Genomic DNA, 24,638 nt, shown 5'->3' with positions numbered 1-24,638 from the left:
GTGTTTCGCGTTGGACACGAAAGGGTTAATGTACAATCGAAATCGAGGGTTGGAAAATATACTATACTAACTCATTTTTGTTGATTTTCAGGAGAGCGATTTGAAGTTTGAGATTTACATTGCTTCTTATGTAAAACTTTTTACAGTTTTCGCTGTAACTTTGTAGGGAACAAATATTCGAATTTGTCCTTTTGAGGGAAGATGAAGGACATCAAAAGCTATCAAAAAATGCGTTAAAAATAGACTATACTAACTCGACTTAGTATAGTGTATTTTCCAACCCTCGAAATTGCTTTTCGATTTTGTGTTTTTCTCAGTTTTTCTTCAAATTTTAGGCATAACATTCATCTTTAGGGCTCCAGAAATTTTTTGGGAATGGCCGGAGGGACACAATGGAGGTTTTGTACTGAAATAAGGGCTCACAGAAATTCCCGGAAACAATTTTCATGAACTCCCTGAGTTTTTAATGCAAATTGACCCGAAATTGCTTTCTGAGCACGAAAAACTGAATTTTGCTGGAAAATTCTGCGGAAAATGCGAGGAAATCTTGAAAGAAAAACAGTTAACTCTTACGCCGGTGGGCATTTACTCTCACTCTTACGCCTTTACGTCACGTGAGTACCTGCTAATAAATGACATTCGGAAAACGTCAAATGGTGGGTGCTGTGTGAAAAATTCTAGTCAGAGAAAAATGAAAATTTCTCAGTGAAAAACCTTTTTGGGCATTAGGAAAATAGCACAGGGTGCTAGTTGAGGAAATGGAGAGGCACGGAAGGCACAAAAGCGCTGTGAGTTTTCATTGGAAATCCATGAAAAATGTTAATGAAAATATTGCTTAGTCTGGGGGGGAGTAATGGCGCCTTAGAGGGATGAGGGAAAATCAATAATGGGGAAGATTCTTATTCTTTGTCACCTTTTTCAGGGTGTTAAGAATGAATGCGTTCAGGTGGTGGTGCGATGTCGTCCGCTGAGTAATAAGGAGGAGGCTGGGAATTACCAGAAGGTCGTTGAAGTGTTCCCAGCGCGCGGGGTGGTTGAGATTCAGAATCCCCAGGAAGTCACGAAGGAGAACCGGAAGATGTTCACGTATGATGCGGTTTACGGGCCAAATGCAACGCAGCAGAATTTGTACGATGAAACGGTGCGCCCATTGGTGTCGTCTGTCCTTGAGGGCTTCAACTGCTGCGTCTTTGCGTACGGGCAGACGGGCACGGGGAAGACGTACACAATGGAGGGGGTGCGCGGGGACCCGGAGGACAAGGGAATCATCCCGCGGGCATTTGAACAAATCTGGGCACATATAAATCGTGCGCAGAATATGAATTTCCTCGTGGCAGCGTCATACCTTGAGATCTACATGGAGGAGCTGCGGGATTTGCTGAAACCATCAAATCGTGGCGGTTTGGAGCTTCGTGAGCGTGAGAATGTCGGTGTGTACGTGCCCAATTTGCATTCAGTCCTCTGCAAGAATGTCGAGGATATGGTAAGTGGGAAATTCTTGCTTTTCTATGTCTTTCCGGGAGCTATTTTCAGCTCCTTCCGGAAGGAAGTTTTCATTAAAGAAACAAAACTTCCTTTGTAGAAAAAATTGTATAAAGTGTGTAAATCTGAATGGAATGTGAATAACAATTAGTTGGTGTTCCACTTCGTGGTCAACACCAAGTATTGTAATCGTCCGTAAAACCGACCACCTCAGATCGGACCCAAACTTGGTATGAGCATGTTTTAGACATCGGTTAGAGAACGGTAACAGATAGAAACTTCCGGTTTGAAGTTTTCTATAGAAATGTGGGTGTAAAATTTCATTTTTTCGCACTTTCGAAATCCAAAATGGCCGCTGTCCGCCATTTTGAACTACTGTCAACCACTTCTCTTATAGCTAGAGGTCTGAAATTTTAGTATTTTGTAGAGCTCAGTGAGACGTTTTCATCGATAATTCATACTTGAAAATCGGTCAACCGGTTTAGCAAATATGGCGGCTTAAAGCAAAAAGTGTTCTTTCGCTATAACTCGAAAACGGATTGACCGATTTTGACCATCTTGGTATCAAATGAAAGGTTTCAAGAAGCTCTACAACTGTCTAGAACATTTCAAGTTCCAAAAATGGCCGCAAGAGGCGCTAAAAACAAAAACAAAAATTGCCTAACTTTAAGGGGCAATTTCTCAGAATCCCGATCATAGACTTCCTTGAATTTTTGATATGTTGTAGACTAACTCAATATCTTTCACCAGTCCGAAAATGAAGAAAATCTATGTCGCCGTTTAGAAGATATGGCCATTTGAAAAATTATGGTTTTGTAAAACAAAAAGGGCTCCATCTAGTCGTGACTCAGAAAAAGACTAATGTTGACTCAACTCCCTTATCGCGACTTAAATTTTCCCTTATTTAGACTAAGCCTTTGCCTAATGTAAACTCAATTTTTTTAACATATCTGTACTACAAAATATCTCATGTAACCGCGATTTTTAACTTAAGGCGACGTTAAAAAAAAAGTAAGACGGAATATTTTAAATAAACTGAATCTTATTAATAGAATAGAATAAAATTTATTAATAGATTGTATGGTAAAGGCTGAGTCTACATTAGTTAAAAATTGAGTCATCATTAGACAAAGGCCGAGTCTAAATAAGGGAAAATTTGAGTCGCGATAAGGGAGTTGAGTCAACATTAGTCTTTTTCTGCGTCACAATAAAGTAAATTTGCGTCAACATTAGTTTTAACCAAACAAAAAGACGCCATTTTGTGTTCTGGATTTGACATTGAAAAGTAACAAAATTTATCTCAAATTATAGCTTATTTCAAGACCTTTTCAAAATTAGTCAAGAAATTCCTGTAGGTGTTATAGAACCAGAGATACAGTGTCGAGAAAAATAATTTTGAATTTAATTGGTTAAAATTTAAAGGCTTAAACTTACAAAAATAATATTTTCATAAAAAAAAACAAAAATTTGTTATGAAACTTTGTGTAAATTATGAAGTATTTTCACCCTTAAATTATCGAAATAGAAGCACCTACAAAAACCCGTCTAATTTTTTTTCTGGGTGTCCGATTTTCAAAATTTCAAAAAACTATGAAAGCTACATTCTTCCCCTGTCCAAAACTGCCGGGTTGATCAAAATCGGTTAAGGAGCTGATTTTTGACAGTCGTTCAAGTAGACCCATACCAAAAATGCCACTTTCTGTTCAATCCTCTTCCGAAGCTGAACGGATGGATCGATTTACGAAAATCTACCATCGTTGGAAAGGGGATGAATGTAACTTTCCGAATCTATGCCATTTTTTTAAATCTGTTAACCACAGCCTGAGATATTGACGATTGAAGTCAGGGGTACATTTAAAACCTATATTGGTGGTCCTATTATTTTTCTGGGCACTGTATGTCCATTTTTATGCATCAAAATACTGAATTTCACAAAAAATGTACTGGTAAGCTGACCAAGCTTACGAGAGCTGTGTTTCTTTCAGTGTACCAATTTTGTGAGAGCAAACTAGAACGTGAATTAATTTAAAAACGCGCAAAGTCGGGAAAAGTAGAAAAGTCATACCCTAAGAAATCTTTAGAAGGCCATATCTCGATAATGGATCCATAGATTTTCATAAATTTTTTTTTGTTTGAAAGGTCTTGAAGTCAGCTATAACATATCGAAAAATGAAAAAAATTTATGTCGCCATTTTCGAAAAATTCGAGTTCGAAATTTTCGAAAACTTTGTTTTCGATTTTAGCGCCTCTTGCGGTCATTTCTCAAAGTTGCAATGTTCTAGACATTTGTAGGGTTTCACGAAACCTTTCATTTGCGCTTGAGTTGATCAAGATCGGACTTGTAGAACCCGAGATATGACATGCCAACATTGGAAGGCTATATCTCGAGAACGGCGACATAGATTTTCTTCATTTTTGGCATGAAGCTAGATAATATGGTCAGCTACAACATTTAAAAAAATGAAGCAAATCGATAATGGCGTTTTCGAGATATTCATCGAAAACTCGTCGAAAATTTTGTTTTTGATTTTTGGCCCCCTAGCGGTCACTTTTGAAAATTCGGATGTTCTAGAGAGTTGTAGGGTTTGTTGAGATCTTTCATTTGACCCCTGGTTGATTAAAATCGGTCAAGCCGTTTTCGAGTTATGGTCGATTTTCTATGAAAAATTGTGGCGGCCATATTGACTAAACGGCTCGACCGATTTTTGAAAATGAGGTATCGTTGAAAAGCTCTTGATGGCCCCTACAACATATCAAAATTTCAGCCCTCTAGCTATAATAGCGGCTGAGATATAGCGAAAACAAAATTTTGAGGTTATTCAAAATGGCGGACGGGGGGTGGGGGGGTGGATTTGACCTCATAATTGGATTTCTTCAAGTCGATATTTAAACTTTGCCGTTTACCGCAAGTCTCTATCTATCACCGTTCTCTCGCAATTAGGCGATAGGTTCCGGCCGGACGGCCAGTCGGCCGGAAAAAAATTTTTTTTGGCGCATACGTTTTTTGGAATGTGGGGACCCTAATTCGTGCTCATCCCAAGTTTGAGCCCGATCTGACGACTTTCGATTTTGCTCGGTACACAAAAGCTGTGTCTGAAAGAAACACAGCTAAAATCAACTTTGCCTACTAATACAGCTCATAAATTAAATTGCAACGCATAAATAAACTTCTACACGTTGTGGGACACCAACTCTTATAACTGGACGCGTTATGATTGACTTATTCTTATTCTTATTATTATTTGTAGGTGAGTGTAATGAATCAGGGCAACAAAAATCGTACAGTGGGCTATACGAATATGAATGAACACAGCTCACGCTCTCATGCCATTTTCCTCATTAAAATTGAAATGTGCGAACTGGACAGTAACACGGTGAAAGTTGGCAAGTTGAATTTAATTGATCTCGCCGGGAGTGAGCGACAATCAAAGACCGGAGCCACAGCGGAGCGCCTAAAGGAAGCCAGTAAGATTAATCGTGCTCTCTCATCACTGGGTAATGTTATCTCAGCGCTTGCTGAGAATTCCCCCCACATTCCGTATCGTGATTCAAAGCTGACGCGCCTCCTGCAGGATTCCCTCGGTGGGAATTCCAAGACCATCATGATTGCCAACATTGGGCCAAGTGAATACAACTACAATGAAACCCTGACCACGCTACGCTATGCTAGCCGTGCTAAGACAATTCAGAATAAACCCGTGAAGAATGAGGATCCACAGGATGCAAAATTGAAGGAATACCAGGCGGAGATCGAGCGTCTGCGGCAGCTAATTGAGGAACGACAGAAGCGCGAGAGGAGCCTTCCGCGGAGGCGGAAGCAGAAGAAGCGTGTGCATGAGTACGAGAAGGAGGAGGAAAGTGCCGAAGAGGAGGAGGAAGAGTACGTGAGTGGTGAGGAGAATAGCAAGGATAATGATTTGCTGCAAATGGCCGATAAGGAGTCCAAAGAGAAAATCCTCCGGGAGCGTGAGGTGACAAATCAGCTGGCGAGTAAACTGCAGGAGCTTGAAGGGCAGCTGGTGCGTGGTGGGAGGAATATCCTGGACACGTACACTGAGCGACAAATGGAGCTTGAGCGGAAACTGTCGGAGATTGCGGAGCGCAAAAAGCGCGAAGTTGAGATGCAGCAGCAGTTGGAGCTGCAGGAGGAGACAACGCTGGAGATTCGTGAAACGGTGACTTCGCTGCAGCAGGAAGTTGACGTGAAGACGCGCAAATTGAAGAAGTGCTACGCCAAATGGGTGGCACTGAAGCAGGAACTTGTGGATACGCGTGAGGAGCACAATCGTGACCGCAGAGAGTTGGAAATGACACAGAATGAGCTGATAAAGGAACTCAAGCGCCTCCTGTTGATTATTGACAACTTTGTGCCGGCCGAAGTGAAGTCACGCCTCACGACACAAGCGAGGTACGATGAGGAGCAGGAAGAGTGGAATCTCTGCCCCCTAATCGCCATGGATGGGCAGCAAATGCGACGCCCAGTGGCACAACCAGCACGTCGTCGTCCTGTGTCGGAATACGCGTTGCAGCAGATCCGCCACGGGGGGCAGGAGACACTTCGGTATCGCGGTGAGAATATCCTTTCGCACGAACTGGATATGCCACTGCGGACGACATTTGAGTACAGGAATCCCAAAGTGTCGGCATCGCTGCAGGCCGTCCTGGCGGAGGCAATGCAAACTGAGGGGGATTTGGACATTTCCACAGATCACAGCAACTACACGAGTCAGGTGAAGTCGCGCCTTGACAAGATAATCAATCGCAATGTGAACAATCCCGACGCAGCGCCAGCAGCTTCGCGTGCACGTTCCTCCCGCCCTGAAACAGCTGCTGCACGCTCAGCCAGCGCCAAGAGGTCCACATCGGCCTACCCCAAAGCCAGAGGACTGATCCCCAAATAGGCGCCCAAACTCCGCCAGAATCGTGCAATTTAATCTCCTCCCCCAAACTAACTACAAAAAAATTCCCACAAAAAAGTAAGACTTTCTCATTTCTTTATTTTTCATCTCTTTTTTTTTCTCGCAAAATGTGATTTTTTTTTACGAGGCTACGTTACTTAATATTCTTGTTTTTTTTCTATATACATTTATTAATCCCTTTTTTATTTATTAAAAATAAATAAAAACTATTTATTTCGTTGCATCACACCTCCCCTATATTTAATCTCTGCAATAAAACTTGAAAAAAAAGTGTGTAAAAGTTTACCAATAAATTATTAAAGTGCTTCAGATAAAAAGACAAAAAGAGCTTTATTTGAGAGTTTACAGGGAGATAACGAAGCGTCCGCTTGAAGCAGAACTTGTCGTAAAAATGTTTCAAAATCTGTATAAAAAATACGACAAGTGCTGATGGAAACGACAAAAGGAGATCATGCGTCTTAATATTGGATTTTTTTTCAAAAGGAATTTTTTTCTCAACTCGAATGTTTTTTTTTAACACTTGGAGGACCGCGGAGGATCTAAATGGTCACAGTGTCCAACATAATATAAAAGGCCAAATATTAATTGTTTTGTTAATTGTAAATCTGCTTTTTGAATAAGGATCGAAAGTTTAATTAATTCTTAATCTATTTCATTTATTGGGTTGTTCAATATTTACACAAATTTCTAACCTAACATTTTACCATTACATTCAATGGGGATAAATGAGACAGAAAATCAAAATTCTACTGAATTTACGTGAATATTTTAGGTTAGAAATCCGTGTAAATATTGGACAAACCAATAGTAGCCTTTTCTCCGGTTCTACTCAATCGATTTTGATAAAATCAAGCTCAAATGAATTCTCTTAAATTTCCTTTAAGCCATAAACTTTCGTTCTTTCTTTATCGCCTAATGATCATTCACAGGCAGAAGAGTCCTTATATAAAACATGCCTAATACGAGACTTTAGTGATTATTTTTTCAGTCTATGCTGTTTCAAAGCTACGAAATATTTACAATAGTTCCATTTAGGCTTTTCATGGGATTAGTAAGAGAGGTTCTTGACACCATTTTTTTGTCTTCTTTCTCTCGACACCTTCCAAAATATTTCAGCAAACAATCTTAATCTTTCGGCAAAAATAAATAAATTTTATCTTAAACCGTCTCGAAATTACGTTCTTTCTACCTAAAATATCCGAATCATTCGTCTCTCAGTGTTTCAGTATTGTTCAGCATTTAAATCCAGATGGTAGCATCTCAAAGAGGTCTCAAAGAACTGTTGTAAAAAAGTGAATTTGTGAACAAAAATGTCCCTAAATCCTCAAACTAAATACTTTGCTGAAGAAAAAATATGGCGTGGTCCTGCTAAACCCGCGTGGTTATTTAATGATAAAGTAAATTTGGGACGAATTGTCCTTGGCGTCCTTAAGCGCGATCCTGAGAAAGTGATTCAAATTAGCGATGATAACGGTGTGCGGATGACTAATCTTGAAACAGCTGAAAATGCTGAGAAAATTGCTTGTGGTTTGAGGCGAAGGGGTTGCGAGAGGGGCGATGTTGTGGGTTTTGTGGCAAGAAATGGGCATAATTTGGCTCCAGCCCTCCTTGGTTGCTTTTTCCTCGAAGCACCAACAAATGCAATGGATGTGTTTCAGAATGAAGGTAAAGAAAAGAAGATCAAATACATTGATGTCCCGCAGTATAACCACCTTTTATTTCTTGTTTCGTTGTGAAAAAAAATCAAAATATTGAGTCAACAAGTGCTCAATCATGATTGAATCAATTAAATTGATCGGATTGATCAAATAAAGATCAAAAATCGTTAAATCAATATTGATGAGTTGGTCAATAGATCGATTAATTATTGATCAAAAATTGATCAATTCCTGGTAAAATCTGATTGATCAATAATTGATCCTCTATGTGGATAAGAAATAAAGGAATTAATACTGCGAAATATCACTGTAAAAATTGTGTAAAATTATCTTTAAAAAAATTCATTTTAGATGAACTTTATTCAATTTTTAAAATCACAAAACCCAAATTTATCTTCTGTGACAACGATATGGTTTCAATGATTGAGAAAATTGCGGAGAAATTGCCAAATTACCCAACAATTGTTGTTTTTGGGAAGAAAATGTCGAATTACCTTCATATTGAGGAGCTAATGAGAGAAGGAGATTCTGCGAAATTGTTAAGGTAAGAGAAAAAATAAGAATTCAATGATTAACAGAGAGACTATGATCAGCCGGGTTAACTTTCACGACAGACACTTGGTGTAAAAAAATCATTTTCTGTGTATAATATTGGGATCTTTTTCTGAAAATATTAATTCATTTCACCTTTAAAAAAACCTCTTAAAAAATATTTTGTGTTTCACTTAAGTGAATATTGTCTCAAATAAATATTTTCTATTGTACTATGGTCCCACCGGGTAACATTGCTGGACGCCAGTGGCTCTAATTGATACATGTCGCGTAAAATACCTTTGGGAAGTATTTTACCTGGGATCATTGTGTTAAAGCGTAAAAATTAATTTTTATACGCTGATGATGTAAAAAATTGATTCATTAGCATTCATTTTACCCGGCTGGCAAAGATTGAGTCTTTTTATAATCAGACAATTTTTTTATACAGAAAACTTTATGAAGAAACAAGTGAAGGATCTCAATCAGAGTACCAAATAATTGTGTGCTCTTCGGGAACAACTGGCTCACCTAAGGCAGTTGCTCTGCCCTATCAAACTCTTGTTCGGGAGCATTGGTTTGATGGTTTGGAAACTTCACCAGAGGATTGTTTCTTTAGTTTTTGCCCCCCTTTTTGGTATGTTTCTTTTTAACACTCGGAGGACTTTACTGGTAATTGGTACCAATTGAAACCTTAAAATCGTCACAAAATAAAATCTATTGGACTTATCTCGATGAATTTAGCATCTATGTGTAGGGAATTTTAATTACTTTAAGATAGCAGAAAGAAAATCGCGAGAAAAGTCTTTTATTTGGAAGATAATTGAGGTCAGTCAGAATCCAACGCGGAGGATCAAATTGGTAATCATTACCAGTCAAAATCCCATACATTTCAGCCATGGTTTTGAGGTTATGTTTCCCCATATTTCTCAAATAATGTACTCTTGTTCACTTTTCTCCAGTGAAAATCATTAATATGGACCAATTTTATTGCCGGAAGTGACTAAAAAGTTATTTGAAGAATCAAAGTTTGTGATGATTTAGGCGCAATAATAAATTAAGCAAAACTGCAGCTAAAAAAGTCGTTTGAATTGGCAATTTTGCATCGATTCTACGCAATTTTTTTCCAGTAACGATTTTCTCAATTAAATATTTAGTAATTAGGTGCAGGAATGCTTGAAGGAGATCAAGAATTAGTGAAACTTTCGATCCTCGTTCAATAAACTGATTAATAATAAATTATTGAGAATATTTTATCAACTGGTACTTATTACCAATTTGATCCTCCGCGTTGTGCCAAATGTTGGGTCCTCCAAGTGTTAAAGCTACAAAAATGCTTCTCTACAAACTAACATAACCTAAAATTTTTTATAAAAAAAATCGAGCATCAAATATGGCGTCTTTTTGAATTTTAAATTGAATAATTTAACAGAAATAAAATGAACCGGATTTATTCATTGAAAATTATCCTTTAAGGTCCGTTTTCTACGTTAATGTTTTGAAGCACCTCTTTGCGGGAGTCCCTCGTGTTATCACAACAGACGATTTTAGTCCTGAAACTTATCTAAAGATCGTTGAAAAGTACAACGTAACACACACGTTGGTCTCTTCCATCTATCTAAATCTCACTCTTCAATCGCCCGAAATGAAATCAACAAGTTTGCTAAATATCAAACAACTCCTCTTCACTGGGAGTCTAACAACGGATGATCTGGCAAAGAAGTTGATGCCCTACATTCCCAATGCTGACGTCTACATTGCCTATGGGATGTCAGAAATTGGGAATATTGCCATGTATAAGTTTAATCCTGAGAAGCCAATAAGTGTTGGTTGCCTACTCCATGGCGTTCAGGGTATCGTCCTAAGTGATGAAGGAAAACGCCTTGGTCCAGGACAGAGTGGGGAACTCTGCTTCAAAACCCCAAAGCACATGTTTGTAAGTGCTTATTGCTTATTTAGAATTAGTTTCAGATGTTTTTCCTGGAGTTAGCAGCTGTCATTTGGGCGCCATTTTGTTTTTTTTAAAGGGTTATCTGGAGAATCCAGTTGAAACGGAAAATGCCTTCACCGAAGAAGGCTTCTTCCGAACCGGAGATTTGGGTTTCTACAACGAAGATGGCTTCTTACACATTGTTGGACGTTCCAAGGATGTCATCAAGTACTACATGACGCATGTTTCAGCATCAGAAATTGAGAGAGTCATCAAGGCTCATCCACACGTGCAAGATGCCGTTGCTGTGGGTATACGAAATGATAAATGCTACCAACTACCAGCTGCAGTTGTTACGAGAAAAAAGGACGCCAATGTAACGGCCAAGGAGCTTTCGAAACTTGTTGAGGAGAACCTCCCGGATAATCATAAACTTCGCGGGGGAATTTATTTTGTTGATAATTTGCAAACAACCTTCACGGGGAAGCTCAAAAAGAAGGAAATTGAAAAGTATGCAACGAAAATGTATAATTCAACTGAATCGAATACTTTTATTATCAACCAAAAGGAAACAAGAAACATTTAAATTTTTGGGAGTTAAGGATAAGTTTTAAGAGTTTTAAGGGGCTTAGAAAAATGAAGAAAAAAAATTATAAAAGTGAATTTTGAGAAAACCTAATAAAAATTTCTATTCCACAAACCCATAATTTTGCTTTATTTTCTGCACAATTAAAATAGATGCAATTAAATTAATTTTTTTATTATATACTTTGGAGCTTTGGCAACATTTATAAATACCCGCCTAAGGTATTAATTTTTCTTTCATTTATTAGTTCAGATTCTGAGTCAACCTGTGTGTTGGGAAAATAAAATTCTTTTACAAAAATTACTACATTTTTATGACTTTTTCAGTACGTTTTTCTTTAAATTTTATAGCTTCAACTGAAGCACTCAGTGTGTAAAAAAAACTGCACAAATGCCTAAGAATTAGTAATTTTTTTGAAATTTTTTCTGAGGAACAATGAAAGTTATTTTAATGATTTTCCTTTGCCTGACTTTCCAAACGAATGCACAAAAGTTTGAATGTCCCAAAGGTGCAACAACATCGTCTTACACGGTTTCAGTTGCAAATCCAGAGAATTGTTCAACGTAAGTACATTCTTTTAGGACCTTAAAAATTTAAAGGACAGTAGAAAATTTTAATTTTTTAATTAGGAATAAAAATAAAATTACTTCCACAGATATTATGAATGCAAAAAAGGTGAAGCTACATTGAAATCTTGTCCAATCGGTAAGGAGTTCAATGCGGACAGAAATAATTGTGACATGGCAGATGAAGCCAATTGTTGGGATTCAATAAAGGAAGCTCGAAAAAAGGAGAAGGAGGAAGAAAAGAATAAAAAAAAGTCAGACTTGGAGGAAACTGTTGCAATGAATAATGCTACGTCGTCGGAACAAACTATGTTAAAGGATGAAGCTACGTCAACGAACGAAACAATATCTACGCAGGATGCTACGTCAACGGAGGAAGCTAAGGCAGCAGAGAAGACTGATGAAGTAAAGGATGAAGAAAAGAAGGTCAAGGATACACTTAAAGAAGAAAACTTAGAGAATACAACAAGGGCAGCAACAGGAGCAGAGTTAGATAAAAATTCCTCATCATCAGAAAATTCTTCAAAAAAAACCTTGCAGGATACAGATGGAGTTAAGACAACGAACCCATCAACTTCTGCGCCTAAGAGTCAATCTACAGCAGCAGATTCTTCTTCTACTCTCACCCAATCTCTAAAGTACAGAGAAAAACACGGGACTAGTAGTTCGTTATTCGGTCAATTACTTAATGGTCTTGGCTCAACCTGGGATTCAACTACTAAAGCTCTTTTCAATATATTTTCCATTCTTGGGTAAAATGGGTAAAATTAAAAGAAAAAAGAAAAAAAATGTTGTATTATTTTTAGTTGAAAAAGCAGTCAAATAATTTTTGTGGCAGTAAAAATTCTAGAGAGAACGCCATTTTTTTTTAAACACCAACTGCGGTAAGATTTGAACCCATAACGCTAAAATTCAAAGACGAAATTCATGAGGAAATAGATGCAACGATTTAGCCCACTGCACCAAATAATTCCTTCAAAAAAATATGTACAAAATTGTTTATTAACTTTATTAATTTTATTAAAAAAAGAACAAAATTAAAAATAAACTGACAATACTGCATTGGAGATTCCTAATATAAGCCCTGTTTTACATTAAAAACCTAATTAATTAAATGCTAGAACTTTTATCTCTTTTTTTCTTCTTTTCTCTCAAAAAGAGAAAAAGTTCATCTTTAAGCTGCAAATGAGTTTAGAAAACAAATGGAATGAGAGCTCTTCGTGTCTTTGGGTAGTTGGGAAAAGTTTCCAAGTACCAGGCGTGGGTAAGATGAGCTACTTGTGCCTGATTAGCCACCACCCACGCAGTCACAAAGAGCCAGGCAATATTCCCCCGAAGTATTGGAATTAAGGAAATGTACATGAGGCACTCGAACATCATGTGCGGAGAGGAAACCACCTCGAAGTAGCCTCCAGTTGGCATTAGATGCTTCTCCGTCACAACCTTCCCACTTGCATCCATTCGTAGACGCGCCAGGATTACATTTGAGCGCCACTGATGCCACCAGGCGTAGAGGAAAACCGCCCCAGAAAGGAGAATCCTCCATGAGAGGTGATCTGGTGTGATAACAGCATTCCCCGCGACAGTCACAAAGCCCTGAGAATGCCCCAAAATGGCAACAAAGGCACCAAAGTAGTGGATGTAGCCAACGAGGTAGTGGGTAATATTGATGCGACTGGTGCGTGAGAAAATTTGCAGAAAATGCGTTTCCCAGAAGCGTCGACAGCACTGAAGGAACAAGCAAAATGTGGCCAGGAGAGTCTCCAGTGAAGTGCCTGAAAATTGGAATTTTTTAAGCATAAAATTTTATTAAAAAAATGTAATTTTTGATCAGTTCTAACTATTAAATGATTAAATTGATACTCAGGGGAATTAAGGGGACATTATCTGGTCAAAAATAGGTTCAATATTCGCAGAATAATTTGTATTGAAATTCAAATTACTTCAAATACATAATTACAGATATTTGAATTTTTAAAGAATTTTTTAAGAAAAAAATTCAATGTTAATGATCTTTGTATATCATATTCAGAATTTTTGGATTTATTCCGAATAATTGGCAGTAAGTGTTTTAAATTTTCCATCAACAATTCGTCAGTTTTGGCTCTATTTGTCGTATAAAACGTTTTTTTTATGGAGTCTTGAGACAGATACAACAAAAGTATATAGCGATTAGGGCGATTAGTGACGAAGTGATAAGTAATTATAATTAGGCAAGGGGATGGTATAACCTCTATTATGTGAAGAAAACTAATTTTTTGTTGAACAGAATGTATAAGGAATTTCTCAAATCTTGATCAATCTCGATCGATTCCCGAGAAATACTTACTTTTTTTTATATTAATAAGTCGATTCGGATGATGAGATAGGGATTAATCGAAAGCTAATTAAATGTAGTTTCGAATGCAAGTGGAATTGTGAATTAATCCCTTTGTCTGTTTGGTATCAACGGCTTTTTCACGAAAAGTACTGATTTCTTGGGGTTGAGCATCCCCCTGTTATTAGGTAACGAATTTTCCAGAAATAATCCTCAATATTCCGAATATTAATGTTAAAATTAAGGCGATACGAAAACTTGTCATCACATACGGCAATTATTCGGTTTTTTTGTATCATTGCAAATGTTCAAATTATTTGAATATACCCTAGAAATAATTAACTTATATTCTATTAACTTACGTATTCTCTTTACTTAGATCTTATAGTAATATTCTGGTATTGTGGGATTTACAATTCGGAATAATCAATAAGAATTCCGAATTGTCAAAAACTTATATTAAAACAGCTTAAAAATCAGGAATGATCACCACGATCACCATTATTCGTAAATGATTCAGATTTTGTAGAAAAATATTCGAAATATAAGCAAATTATTCTGATTCTTCGCCTAACCAGGCTGTGAAATCAAAATATTCAAAGTTATTCACTATAATTTTAAATTTTTAGAAAACAAATTGCCAGTATCAGGGTATTTTGAGAATAGATCTATTATACACTCACAGCAAGATTCAAATTATTTATCATTCGGAATATTAAAAAAGTATATATTCTGTTTCAAATACTCTCTCTTTGCCAGATAAAATCCCCTTGATCGGATCTTTCGTGCTCGATCATTTATTTTTTCTTGAGATCCCAAATTTTAATTTAATTAATATGAAAGCAATTGAGTTGTTTTTAGAGAGAGATCCTCAAACATTAAAAAGCCAATTTGGCCAATTCTCCCCTAATAAAATAAACTGAATGGCGAATAAAACGCGCGAAAGCACAAAAATCTTTTCCAGGTGAAAAAAATTCAAATTCAAGAAATTAGCTCTCTACTCACTCTTCTCCGTCCGCCTCATGCCACAGAGAAAGTCCAGGAAGGTAACAAGTGCCTCTGGAGCTGGCTTTCCAGCCACTGTGGTACGCAAGACAAGGTAGAGAGCCATCGTGGACCAGACAAGGGCGAACACGTAAAAATGCCTAAAGGATGATTTGGGAACTTCCAGACGTGCAACCAGATGATTCCTACGATCTTTGAGGGAGTGCTTCCCATAGCGGAAGGATTGTGTAATAAAGGCGGGCAAATGGGGCTCCACAGCCCCAATGAGGCAGCCCACAATCGTCACAGCAGCCACCATGCTGAAGAACAGCATCTCCATGTTGCTCAGGAGGAAGATCATCGCGTCTTTTGGAAGTTTCCGCGTGCGCTGTGTACAAAATCTTGCTGCTGCCACACTGAGAAACTTTCAACAAACTACCGCTAATTTTGAACTCCATCGACGTACCTTTCTTTCTTCTTTCTTCTCCCATTCATTCAGCCCCACCCAGTGGCTTCAACGACGACAATTTATTTTCTTCTTCAATAGACCAAAGAAATGCTGCAAGAATCTTAGGAAGTCACGAAGAGAATAAATTCTTTTCGCGCTCTAAAAATATTTTTTTAAAAAAATCATTTCTTAAGGAATCGGGGAGGATCATAAAATATTTAAATTTTTTATGCAGCAAAAATTGCTCAATCTTCTTGAGATTTAAAGAGCGAGAGAGAGAAAGTCAACACTCCATGGCGGATTGCGCTATTGATTTTTCTTCTTTCGTAACTTTCACCGCGCACATGAATTGTTTAGAAATAATAATGCTCAAACAGCCGAAGAAGTCTCCCCACTTCTATGTGCCGAGCCCCACTCTGTCCACTGTTTATGCACGGTTTATGCCGATTTATGCTCTCCTCTCTGAAATTGCAAAATTTTTTATTTTTTGGTGGGAAAATTATTCTATTCTAAATATTTGACGGATATTTGTTTTACCAAAATAGTTTATGGCATTTTTTGTCAAAGAGAAATGGTTCAATAATTTTTTGATGTTCCAGAAAGTTGTAGAGAATTGCAAAACCTTTAATTTGATACCAAGTTGAGCAAAATCGGACAAGCAGAACAAGAGATATGGCTCTTAGAACTTTTCAAATTCAAGAATTTTTCAAATCGCCATATCTTCTAAGTGGCGACATAGATTTTCTTCATTTTCGGACTGATGAAAGATATTGAGTCAAGCTACAACATATCAAAATTTAAAAGAAATCGATAATCGGGATTCGAAGATATTGCCCCTTAAAGTTAGGCAAATTTTTGTTTTTATATTTAGCGCCTCTTGCGGATGTTTTTGAAACTTGAAATGTTCTAGACAGTTGTAGGGCTTCGCAATACCTTTGATTTGATACCAAGACGGTCAAAATCAGTCAAGCCGTTCTCGAGTTATTTTGAAAAAACACTTTTTGCTTTAGGTCGCCATATTTGCTAAACGGCTTGACCGATTTTAAAGTATGAATTATCGATGAAAACGTCTCACTGAGCTCTACAACATACTAAAATTTCAGACCTCTAGCTATAAGGGAAGTGGTTGACGGTATTTCAAAATGGCAGACGGCGGCCATCTTGGATTTTGAAAATGCGAAAAAATGAAAATTTACACCCATATTTCTACAGAAAACTTCAAACCGGAAGTCTATCTGTTACCGTTCGAAAGTTATAAGGCAAAGTTTAGGCGACCAGCCGGCAGGCCGGCCGGATCAAAAATTTCCTTTCCACCACCATTTACGTAATGTGGGATGTCTAAAACGTGCTTATACCAGGTTTGAGCCCGATCTGATTGTGGTATACCAACTAATTAAAAAAAAAAAAGTCATTTTTGGGTGTTTGAGAAATGATAACTTTATTCCTCTCATCGCTATAAATTCTTATTGGCGGTGGAAAATTTATCACAAAATCGCCCCCTGATGGAAAATCACTTGAAGAGGAAACTGCAACAAAAAAAAATTAATTAAATAAATCTTCCAGGAAAAGAGAATTTCCCGTCATTACCTGTAGGGATACCCTTGAGCTTTGCTCCTAAACACAGAGAGGATGAGTGAGAAGAAGACGGCAACGAGGAAGAGCCCCACAATGGCCATAATCCTCCCCTTCCGTGCATCTGTGCTGTACCCGGCTTCCGTGAGAAGAATCATCCCGGCAACAATCATAGCATTGAGGAACATGACGATGTACGTCTCAATGACAAGTTGCCCCTGGGATGATCCGTGAATGTAGGAAACACCCCCATTTTGGCTTTTATGCACAAACGGTGGGCTCCGGATGTGATTCCACATCTGCCCGGACACCATGGCGAAGCAGAAGAACAATGCAATGAAGCCCCACATTTGCTTATTGGCGAGAAAATCGAGATTATTCCGGCGCAAATAGAGGAATCCCCCCACAAGGGCGGCAAGCATGACAGCAGCCACAGTTCCGGAATAATTTGGTGGACGGAACACACGGATTTGGATGTCTGTGCGTTCCTGAATCCACTTAGCAATGACCTCAGCTGAGAAGCCAACGCGCTGAATGTCCATAGTGTCGCTCCCTTTGGGCTTCCCCTTGGCGGGGAAGTGCATGAAAACGGGGGCGGTATTGAGGCGCATCATCTGGAACACACTGGAACCCTCGTCAAAGTCCACCATGGCGAAGAAGAGGCGACTACTGTAGGCTGGTGAGAAGCGATACGAATTTGCCACAATGGTGAACTCATCGTGGGCATGCCGGCAGATCACGCACTGCCTGGACGGAGAGAGGGCAGTAAACATAACCACAATTGAGTAATTCCTCGGGGGGCTCTTTACGAAATCCTTAAATGTCTGCCCATTGAGACGCAGCACGGATTTCTTTGTATTCATATCCAGCAGCTGTTGCACCTTGTCCGCAAGCCCGGAACCCTGAAATCATCCCAAATGGGATAAAATCAATGACGTGTCCATGTCGTCGCGGGATTCTCATCGTATTTACCGTCTTTGCACGACTCTGTGCATCTGATTCAGGCACCAGGGTCACGCAGAGGGCCAGAAGAAGGCCCACAGTTGCCACAAGACGCATTTTCACGGGAATTTTCAGTGAAAATCAAAGATTTTCGCAAGCCGGACAATCACACGGAAAATAAACAGCTGCTGCGCACCAGAGATCCCTTCCAGTCGACCGTTGGATGTATTCAAATTCTCATTCAAACGTTCGAATTCCGTTGAAATGTTAAGAAAAATCAAAAAAAAAAAGAAATTAATTTATTATCTTTCTATTTACATAAAGAAATCGAATAAATGACTTTTAATTGTAACAATTCTAATCAGTCAGGATGATCCGGAAGATTATGCAGAGTTGGGTAGCTGACAGGCTCGCACAGCGATGAGCTGGAGGAGGATGAAGATGGGTGAGAAGACTTCACTGAATTCCAAGCCAATCTGCCCGGAGAGCTTCAAGCACAGAAGGTACTTGAAGACAGCCGTGAGGACGATGTAATTCGTACTCCAGAGAAGTCGATGGAGGGCACGACGTTTTATCTGATCACTTTCCAGGTACATCCGGATGCAGACAATCAAGCAGAAGTAGGCATTGCACGCATCTCCGCAGAAGAGTGGTGAGAAGATGACAAACCAATCGAGATATTCTGCACTTAGGTAGCTTGAAACACGCAAGGATAGAAGGATTGTGAAGACAAGGAGAGCCAGGAGATTCGTGAAGATCTCAAATTCCGTCAATCCCAGCCATTTCACCAGCTCAGACAACTTGAACATTGTTCGTTACAGCTTAAGGGTGTCTAGGACGTTTTCAGGGCATACAGGATTTCATCACAGACTTCCGGGAACAGAGATTAGCCAATTGGTCAGATTCTGCGTCTTACGTGGAAGTCATCAGTATTGTGTCAGGAAATCCTCCAAATCTGGATAAAAAAGTTGTTTTGAATAGTTTTGATTTCCTGCCGAAGAGATCCTCCAAGATTGTCCTTTGTAGTCTTCTTGTATCTCAATTGAATCCTTTGATAAGTCTTCGGGTAAATCCTTCCACTAGGAAGACCCCAATCACTTGATTCTCGACAGGAAGAAGCTTTTTTTTCCTCCCAAAACTCTAAACAAAGAACTTCTATTTCCCTAACGTTGAATCTCAATCCTCCAGGAGCCACAAATTGTCCAGGAAAGAGGCAAAATTCCTCAATATTTTGATTGCAGTCTCTATTAAGGTAACCCAAATAGACCTCTACTCACATAAATATTGCAGGAACATTTGGGGACATCTCCAATGTCTTTTCAATTCACTTTTTCATGCAAAAAGCAATGAAAATCATTTTTATTCTTCTTCCTGAACAATTCTACCTCATCCAGGAAGTTTAAAAATTCAAAATTTGCTAAAATAATATTCAATATTTGCGGGAAAAGTGAAAATAGTCGCGGAGAGAGAGCTTTTTGGTCAAGTGTGTGAAGTTGGTGGCGTCACATTTTGTTGAAAAATCTTTGGATGAATTTAGCAGCACATCATTTGAAAAATCGTTGAAAAAACCAGAGGAAACTGCCACGGAGGATGAATGCTCATGATGAGGATCCCTTGGTGGAGGCAGTGGAGGACGTTGAGGAAGAGATGTATGAATGTAGTAGCTGTCAAATGCACTTCACATCTGTAATGGAACACGTCCGGAGGTTCCACAATGGGCAGAATGTTGTAATTGAGATGGATGATGAAGCTGGTGGGGAAACCACCACCAAGAAGGAAGCACCTGAGGAAGAAGCTGAGGTTGAAGTGGAACAACTCGATGAGGAGGAAAGTACTCAGCAGGAGGAAGCAGAAGCTGCAGATCCTGATCCCCCATCTGTCTACCTCATAGAATACTTGTCAGGAAATACTCCAGCAAAGGAGACCAAGATTAAATCAAGCAAAACTGTTGTGCAGCAAAAGCCGGCAAAATCCCGCATGACGCTCAAAACACGCGTCGTGAAAACTCCCAAGTTCTGGCAAACTCCTCCGGATTCAAGGAAGCTCCCCACATGCGACAATCCCGATCCTATTGCCAATGAAGACGTCTCCGAGGGTATAGAAGTGCTGCACAAATGCAATGAATGCAGCACAGTGTTCCCAAATAACAAATCCCTTCGACTGCACATGAAGATGCACAAACCCATCCACCAACGTACCATCGAGGAGGCCATGCAGAGTGACTTGCGTGGTGTCCGGGAGGCTGATGCAAATGAGGAAAAGGCCACATTTTACTGCAGCACGTGCAAAAAGGAATACGATGAAACCTTCATGGAAGTCCACATGCGGATGCACAGCCAAGAGCCCAGCTTCCACTGCGGGATTTGCAATAAGAAATTCGACAATGAAGAGAGCTTTACGATGCACTCAAATGCTCATCAGGAGCGCACGACGTACGTCAAGGAGATCCGGAAGAAGGACACTCCGCGGCCGTATGCGTGCCAGTACTGCCAGAAAACCTTCATCCGGCCCCATGAGAAAGTGAAGCACGAGAGGATTCACACAGGAGAGAAACCTCATGCGTGTGAGGTGTGCGGGAAGACCTTCAGGGTAGCTTACTGCTTAACACTCCACATGAGGACACACACCATGGTTCGGCCGTATGTTTGCTCCATTTGTGGACGCAGGTAAGTCTTCTGAAACTCCTTTCATTCCTTTGAACTATCCCCGAGGCTAGTTGAGTCACTTTCCAGGATTTCCTGATGATCAAGACAATTTTAAAAGGAAAATATTCCTTTTTTAGCTTCTTTTTTGAACCCTTCTTTGAGTTTTTAGCCCCATTCGAAACAGTTGCAACAGATGAACGTTCTTTGATCATAAAATTAATCTTTTAGTCAGGAAAATATTTCTATAATCAGGAATGTCAGGTAGGGACACTTTTAAGGGCGATCGTATTGCTCTGCGGAGTCCCAAACGCACCTGTGTATGAGACAATTTCTCAATGATTAACTGTCCGGCACGATGGCCAAAAAATTTTCTCCACGTGGGGATTTTGTAAGAACTCAAACTTCAATTTTTCGCTGTTTAATTCAATTTAATCCACATGTGATAAACTCCAGCAATAACACTAAGTGTGTGGCAATGAATTAAAGTTACTTTTTTAACTTTTTTCTTCACACACGTCTTTTATTTTTCACCATAACATGTAACTGTCAATTTTTCCCTCTCTCCCTGCCACGTCATCTGAAAAGCTTTTTTATAGTAAAAAGTTTTGGAGGCGTGTGCCGGAAATCTTTTCAATATGGCGTCATCATCTTTTTTTTATGAAAATGATCATTTTAGCTGTGTTTCTTTCAGACACAGCTTTTGTGTACCGAGCAAAATCGAAAGTCGTCAGATCGGGCTCAAACTTGGGATGAGCACGAATTAGGGTCCCCACATTCCAAAAAACGTATGCGCCAAAAATTTTTTTTTCCGGCCGTCCGGCCGTCCGTCCGTCCGGCCGTAGTACAACGCTAAATTGCGAGAGAACGGTGATAGATAGAGACTTGCGGTAAACGGCAAAGTTTAAATATCGACCTGAAGAAATCCGATTATGAAGTCAAATCCACCCCCCCACCCCTCCGTCCGCCATTTTGGATAACCTCAAAATTTTGTTTTCGCTATATCTCAGCCCCTATTATAGCTAGAGGTCTGAAATTTTGATATGTTGTAGGGGCCATCAAGAGCTTTCCAACGATACCTCATTTTCGAAAATCGGTCAAGCCGTTTAGTCAATATGGCCGCCACAATTTTTCATCGAAAATCGACCATAACTCGAAAACGGCTTGACCGATTTTGATCAATCCGGGGTCAAATGAAAGATCTCAACAAACCCTACAACTCTCTAGAACATCCGAAGTTTCAAAAGTGACCGCTAGGGGGCCAAAAATCAAAAACAAAATTTTCGATTAGTTTTCGATGAATATCTCGAAAACGACGACATAAATTTTTTTCATTTTTTCATATGTTGTAGCTGACCATATTATCTAGCTTCATGCCAAAAATGAAGAAAATCTATGGATCCGTTCTCGAGATATAGCCTTCCAAAGTTGGCATGTCATATCTCGGGTTCTACAAGTCCGATCTTGATCAACTCAAGCGCAAATGAAAGGTTTCGTGAAACCCTACAAATGTCTAGAATATTGCAACTCCGAGAAATGACCGCAAGAGGCGCTAAAATCAAAAACAAAGTTTTCGAAAATTTCGAACTCGAATTTTTCGAAAATGGCGACATAAATTTTTTTCAGTTTTCGATATGTTATAGCTGACTTCGAGACCTTTAAAACAAAAAAAAATTTATGAAAATCTATGGATCCGTTCTCGAGATATAGCCTTCTAAAGATTTCTTAGGGTATGACTTTTCTACTTTTCCCGACTTTGCGCGTATTTAAATTAATTTGCGTTCTAGTTTGCTCTCACAAAATTGGTACACTGAAAGAAACACAGCTCCCGTAAGCTTGGTCAGCTTACCAGTACATTTCTTATGAAATTGAGTTTCTTTTTTATTAAATTTAACATTTTCTTTATAAATAAAATGTTTTCTGACCAAATGAAACATTTTTTCTGTTAAAATTGACACATTTCTGATCAAATTGAACGTTTTCCACGTTTTCCTTTATTAAAATTGGAACTTTTTTGATCAAATGGAATACTTTCTTTTCAAATTGAACATTTTCTGATTAATTTTTTTTTATCTCCACTGTTTGAACATCTGTGTAAAACACATTTGAACTTTTTCTGACCCTTCCTCTCAAATCACAAAATGAAATATATTTTTTTTCTGATTAACCCTTTAACGTTTTTTGGGTCATACCCTGACCCAAAACGAAAATGATTTTTTAGAGATACTTCTAGTTAATATTTTTGGATGCTTTCTTCGAAAGTATAAAGCTAAAAGATCAACCTTTCAAGACATATTTTTTTGATTCGTCCAATAAATTCCTTTATAGTCGATTTTTTGCACCAAACTTGGAAAAAATTGGTCGATTTTCATCACTTTGAAAATCAGTCTTTTTTTCTATTTTATAATTTTCCGATAGTCTAAATCGACTTGAATCTTATAAATAGACTAAATAACAAGAAAAAATTGCTTTATGGGAACCTTGAAAGTCGAACCAATTTTCCAAAACGCTTTTCCAAACTTTTTGAGTCAGCATATGACCCAATGGACGGGAAGGGATAGGGGAACATGGGGTAATTTGTTAATTTTAATTGAGAAATATATTTTCTTTGGTATGTACCGAGAAAATATTTTAATTTTATAATGACGACTGTCTTATAGGAAATTTTCCGGGCTACAACTTTGTCTCACACGATTTCTTTCTATCTCAATGGGAAAATGCAGTTTCAGTCCATTTTCCGAACCTTGCGATATAACTTTTTGCCCCAGTTACCCCTACAAAGCGCGGAATTTTTGACAACTCATTTCCCATACATAAACAGTGCGGTGAAGTGGCTGGATGAGCCAGGATTTTCAGTGATTTGAGTGATTTCCTGGCCAGAATCTCTGGCCAGGATGTGTTCTTATGGAGGGATGGGTATCCTCCTTTAGTGTTGTGTTAAGTTTAATGCAATTTTGTGGTAAATAAGTGGTTAATTTAACGCAAAACCGTGACAAGGTGCGTGTTTATAGTGTGGAGGAGTGGCTGAATGAGCCCCGAATTTCAGTGATTTGACCGATTTCCTGGCCAGAATCTCTGGCTGGGATGTGCTGTGATGGAGGAATAGGTATTCTCCTTTACTATTCTGTTAAGTTTTGTTCAAATATGTGGTAAATAAGTGGTAAATTAACCACAAAACCGTGGCAAGGTGTGTGATTAGAGGAACCTTTACCTGGGATGACACTGAAAATCCTGACCAAACTACTTCTGGTCGGTCTGAATCAGGGGGTAGACAAAAACTCTATTTCCATAGAAATTCACTGCTCACTCGCTGAGACACCCAGGAAAATGCTTCAATCTGAAAAAATCCACCACCACTGGATAGATAATTTAATATTCTACCGAATGATAGCTTTTGAGGGGTGTCTCACGAAGATTAATGCACTAAAACTGATTTTAAAAATTTTGATGCACTTTTTGGAAACAAAGTGACGTCATTTTCTTCCTTTAATTAGTTGGTGTTCCACTTCGTGGCCAACACCAAGTATTGTAATCGTCGGATTTTCCGACCACCTCAGATCGGGCTCAAACTTGGTATGAGCACGTTTCAGACAACCCACATTACGAAAATGGTGGAGGAAAATTTTTGATCCGGCCGGCCGGCCGGCCGGTCGCCCAAACTTTGCCTTATAGCTCGAGAACGGTAACAGATAGAGACTTCAGGTTTGAAGTTTTCTATAGAAATGTAGGTGTAAAATTTCATATTTTTACATTTTTAAAATCCAAGATGGCCGCCGTCCGCCATTTTGAAACACCGTCAACCAGTTCCCTTATAGCTAGAGGTCTGAAATTTTAGTATGATGTAGAGCTCAGTGAGACGTTTTCATCAATAATTCATACTTGAAAATCGGTCAAGCCGTTTAGCAAATATGGCGGCTCAAAGCAAAAAGTGTTTTTTCGATATAACTCGAGAACGGCTTGACCGATTTTGACCATCTTGGTATCAAATGAAAGGTATTGAGAAGCCCTACAACTGTCTAGAACATTCCAAGTTTCAAAAATATCCGCAAGAGGCGCTAAAA

The 24,638-nt window shown here is 38.8% G+C and overlaps 7 protein-coding genes across 7 annotated transcripts in view; 4 read left to right on the top strand and 3 right to left on the bottom strand.

Moving 5' to 3' along the window:
• The first annotated feature begins 634 nt into the window (after window positions 1–634).
• On the top strand, window positions 635–6,726 carry LOC129796075 (kinesin-like protein Klp68D). The gene is made up of 3 exons (XM_055837777.1): window positions 635–788; window positions 923–1,483; window positions 4,731–6,726. Exons 1-3 carry the CDS (start codon window positions 759–761, stop codon window positions 6,381–6,383), a joined length of 2,244 nt encoding a protein of 747 aa, XP_055693752.1. The 5' UTR covers window positions 635–758; the 3' UTR covers window positions 6,384–6,726.
• Window positions 6,727–7,427: 701 nt separating this feature from the next.
• On the top strand, window positions 7,428–11,220 carry LOC129796106 (luciferin 4-monooxygenase-like). Its single transcript, XM_055837830.1, has 5 exons — window positions 7,428–8,066; window positions 8,411–8,603; window positions 9,042–9,227; window positions 10,067–10,526; window positions 10,618–11,220. The coding sequence occupies exons 1-5, from the start codon at window positions 7,712–7,714 to the stop codon at window positions 11,104–11,106; spliced, it is 1,683 nt and encodes a 560-aa protein (XP_055693805.1). The 5' UTR covers window positions 7,428–7,711; the 3' UTR covers window positions 11,107–11,220.
• Window positions 11,221–11,359: 139 nt separating this feature from the next.
• Window positions 11,360–12,581, top strand: LOC129796224 (uncharacterized). Its single transcript, XM_055838007.1, has 2 exons — window positions 11,360–11,669; window positions 11,762–12,581. The coding sequence occupies exons 1-2, from the start codon at window positions 11,542–11,544 to the stop codon at window positions 12,426–12,428; spliced, it is 795 nt and encodes a 264-aa protein (XP_055693982.1). The 5' UTR covers window positions 11,360–11,541; the 3' UTR covers window positions 12,429–12,581.
• A 77-nt stretch (window positions 12,582–12,658) lies between these two features.
• Window positions 12,659–15,598, bottom strand: LOC129796202 (polyprenol reductase). Its single transcript, XM_055837984.1, has 2 exons — window positions 14,995–15,598; window positions 12,659–13,447 (listed from the first exon to the last, which is right to left on the bottom strand). Exons 1-2 carry the CDS (start codon window positions 15,332–15,334, stop codon window positions 12,864–12,866), a joined length of 924 nt encoding a protein of 307 aa, XP_055693959.1. The 5' UTR covers window positions 15,335–15,598; the 3' UTR covers window positions 12,659–12,863.
• Window positions 15,599–16,832: 1,234 nt separating this feature from the next.
• On the bottom strand, window positions 16,833–18,153 carry LOC129796197 (tumor suppressor candidate 3). Its single transcript, XM_055837973.1, has 3 exons — window positions 17,966–18,153; window positions 17,009–17,895; window positions 16,833–16,947 (listed from the first exon to the last, which is right to left on the bottom strand). The coding sequence occupies exons 1-3, from the start codon at window positions 18,050–18,052 to the stop codon at window positions 16,932–16,934; spliced, it is 990 nt and encodes a 329-aa protein (XP_055693948.1). The 5' UTR covers window positions 18,053–18,153; the 3' UTR covers window positions 16,833–16,931.
• Window positions 18,154–18,219: 66 nt separating this feature from the next.
• Window positions 18,220–19,205, bottom strand: LOC129796261 (transmembrane protein 203). Its single transcript, XM_055838053.1, has one exon. It carries the CDS (start codon window positions 18,742–18,744, stop codon window positions 18,319–18,321), a length of 426 nt encoding a protein of 141 aa, XP_055694028.1. The 5' UTR covers window positions 18,745–19,205; the 3' UTR covers window positions 18,220–18,318.
• Window positions 19,206–19,215: 10 nt separating this feature from the next.
• Window positions 19,216–24,638, top strand: part of LOC129796120 (zinc finger protein 391-like) — an 8,039-nt gene continuing 2,616 nt past the window's right edge. The window contains exon 1 of the mRNA XM_055837864.1: window positions 19,216–20,601. Within this exon, the coding sequence (XP_055693839.1) occupies window positions 19,526–20,601 (1,076 nt within the window). The 5' untranslated portion in view covers window positions 19,216–19,525. The remainder of the gene's footprint in view (window positions 20,602–24,638) is intronic.

The sequence above is a fragment of the Lutzomyia longipalpis genome, chromosome 4, assembly GCF_024334085.1.
Source record: "Lutzomyia longipalpis isolate SR_M1_2022 chromosome 4, ASM2433408v1".
NCBI classification, from domain to species: Eukaryota; Metazoa; Arthropoda; class Insecta; order Diptera; family Psychodidae; genus Lutzomyia; species Lutzomyia longipalpis.
This window is presented reverse-complemented; position numbering and strand designations above follow the sequence as displayed.